The sequence below is a fragment of the Zingiber officinale genome, chromosome 8B (genome assembly GCF_018446385.1).
Source record: "Zingiber officinale cultivar Zhangliang chromosome 8B, Zo_v1.1, whole genome shotgun sequence".
Taxonomy (NCBI): domain Eukaryota; kingdom Viridiplantae; phylum Streptophyta; class Magnoliopsida; order Zingiberales; family Zingiberaceae; genus Zingiber; species Zingiber officinale.
In genome coordinates, this window is record NC_056001.1 from 23525155 (window position 1) to 23528035 (window position 2881).

Consider the following 2881-nt stretch of genomic DNA (forward strand, 5'->3'; position numbering starts at 1 on the left):
TATTTGCTCGTTCTGTTTTTTCCTCTCTGAACCCTTCCCAATTCTACGATGAGATCGCTAGAATTTCGCACAACTCTTCCACTCCTCTTCCTTTTCTTCGTCGGAGTTGCCGGTGGCAGCGGCGGTCAATGGGTGGTGCTTCAGCGGAGCATTGGGGTCTCGGCCATGCACATGCAGCTTCTGCACAACGACCGCGTGGTGGTATTCGACCGCACCGACTTCGGCCGCTCCAACCTCTCGCTCCCATCCGGCGGCGGCTGCCGCCGAGACCCCCACGACCGGGCGCTCCGCCTCGACTGCACCGCGCACTCCGCCGAGTACGAAGTCGCGACCAACACCTTCCGCCCCCTCACCATTTCCACCGACACATGGTGCTCCTCCGGAACCGTCGCCCCCGATGGATCCCTCGTCCAGACCGGCGGCTTCAACGACGGCGAGCGCGCCGTCCGCACCTTCCGCCCTTGCCTCAACCGCACCTGCGACTGGGTCGAAGTCTCGCAGGTACATCATAAACATATTTTTCTAAAAATAAATCATTTTGCCATTATATTTACTCTTTTTTCATCTTAGCCCTAATATTTCATAATCTTATTTGCCAAACTCTATAATTTTATAAAATAGAAGTTAAAAATCAAAAGGGTATTATACTAAATATTAATCGTAGCCCAGGTCAGTATCGATTTGACTTGAATAGAATACGTATATGTTGTAGTAATTACATGTAATTATTATTATTATTATTATTATTATTATTATATATGATTGACTTGGATTTTATGTTTGCATATATTTATTAGTTATTAATCATATTTGCTATATATGGTAAGAGTTATATTTCATAGCAATATGACATTGTTTTGAATACTTATCTAATTAATAATTTAATTTTCATACATTCGGGTAAAAAACGATAATTAAAATCGGTTGGGTGTGGTTTTGATAATTAATAAAAAAAAAGTGATGTTAAAAATTAATATTAGTAAAGGGGATTGATTTTATTTATATAGTAGAGGAGATGATGTTAAAATTGTCGAGTCTTTTAATTTTATTTTAGAAGTTATTAAAATGCAATAGTTTAAACTATAAGAGATTTTTAAAAAATGGAAAAAAAATATGAAAGATAAAGCCAATTTCGATATTGCTAACTGATTTAATTTGGGTTGAAAAATAAAAGGCCCTCGCCGTCCGGCGGTGGTACGCCACCAATCACATCGTTCCCGACGGCCGCGCCATAATCGTAGGCGGTCGTCGCCAGTTCAGCTATGAGTTCTACCCCAAGACTCACCCTTCAGACATGACCGCCGTTGTGCTCCCCTTCCTTCGCGAGACCAGAGACGCCGCCGAGAACAACCTCTACCCCTTTGTTCACCTCAACCTCGACGGCCACCTCTTCATCTTCGCCAACAACCGGGCCATCCTTCTCGACTACACCAAGAACTCCGTCGTGAGGACCTACCCGACCATGCCCGGAGGCCACCCCCGGAATTACCCGAGCTCCGGTTCTTCTGTTCTGCTCCCGCTGGAGCCGTCGCCGAAGGAGGCCGAGGTCCTCATCTGCGGCGGTGCGCCGGCTGAATCCTACGCCCGGTCAGTGCTGAAGCAGAAACCTTTCCTCCGCGCGCTCGACACGTGCGGGCGCCTCAAGATCACAGACGCCGCCCCGTCGTGGACCATGGAGACCATGCCGGTGCCGCGGGTCATGGGAGACATGGTGCTGCTCCCCACCGGTGAGGTGCTCACCATCAACGGCGCCAAGTCGGGGACCGCTGGATGGGAGCTCGCCGGAGAGCCGGCGCTCACTCCCGTTCTCTACCGCCCGGGGAGCCCGCCTGGAACCCGTTTTAACCCCCAGAGTCCGTCGACCACGCCGCGGCTCTATCACTCCGCCGCGGTTTTGCTTCGCGACGGCCGCGTGCTCGTCGGCGGAGGCAATCCCCACATCAGCTACGACTTCTACGGAGTCGAGTTCCCGACGGAGCTCAGCCTGGAGGCCTTCTCGCCGCCGTACCTGAGTGCGGAGAACTTGGCGTCACGGCCGCGAGTAATGGTCCCTGTTTCGTCGTCCCCGATCAAGCTGAGCTACGGGGAGCGATTTATCTTGCGATTCACGGTGGCTGCGTCATTGAGACGTGTGCGTGTGACGATGGCGGCCCCAGCCTTCGCGACGCACTCGTTCTCGATGAGCCAGAGGCTGCTAGTGCTGGAGACGAAGGTGGAGAAAACAGAGGGCGGCGCGTGGCATGCGGTGGCTGTGGCTCCGGCGTCGGGCGTTGTGGCGCCGTCTGGTTATTATATGGTGTACGTGGTAAACGGAGAAGTACCGAGCGAAGGCGTGTGGTGTCACATACATAGTGACGGCGCCGACGCTGCATAAAAGCGAAGGACTAGTCGTTTGGTCTTCGTCTTAAGCTTCTCCGGCGATGTTGACCGACGGAGGTGACTCAACACCTTGTCAAGGCCTTTTGGGTCGATTGACAAGATGCGGTTGGCTTAATATTTTTTAAAATATTTTATTTTTAATTTTTACATTCCGCCCAAGTAGATAACAAAGCGCGTTGACTCTTGACAGAGCCTCCCGCCATTATCAGTATAGATGCCCTGCATGGTAATTAAACCCGGTTGTTTGTAAATATAATACACCTTATGTTCTACCATCACATCATAGTTTGGGGTCCGGTTGACTTAATTTTGAATCTTGAACGAGAATTTCTTACAATAGGTCTGATAGCGTGTTATGAGTGACCCCACAAATAATATTTTATTGGGTCGATAGTATAGTTAAGATGACAAATTGGCTAAAATTAGAGTGAAGTGACAACCAAAATCTAGATATGTGTATCTGAATAAATTATCTTTCAGAAGAAGGATTTCTAGCATAAAC

The 2881-nt window shown here is 49.1% G+C and overlaps 1 protein-coding gene across 1 annotated transcript; it reads left to right on the forward strand.

Annotated features, from left to right (window-relative positions):
* LOC122013598 (aldehyde oxidase GLOX-like) lies at positions 1-2374 on the forward strand. The gene is made up of 2 exons (XM_042569855.1): positions 1-501; positions 1175-2374. Exons 1-2 carry the CDS (start codon positions 49-51, stop codon positions 2372-2374), a joined length of 1653 nt encoding a protein of 550 aa, XP_042425789.1. The 5' UTR covers positions 1-48.
* Positions 2375-2881: the final 507 nt, after the last annotated feature.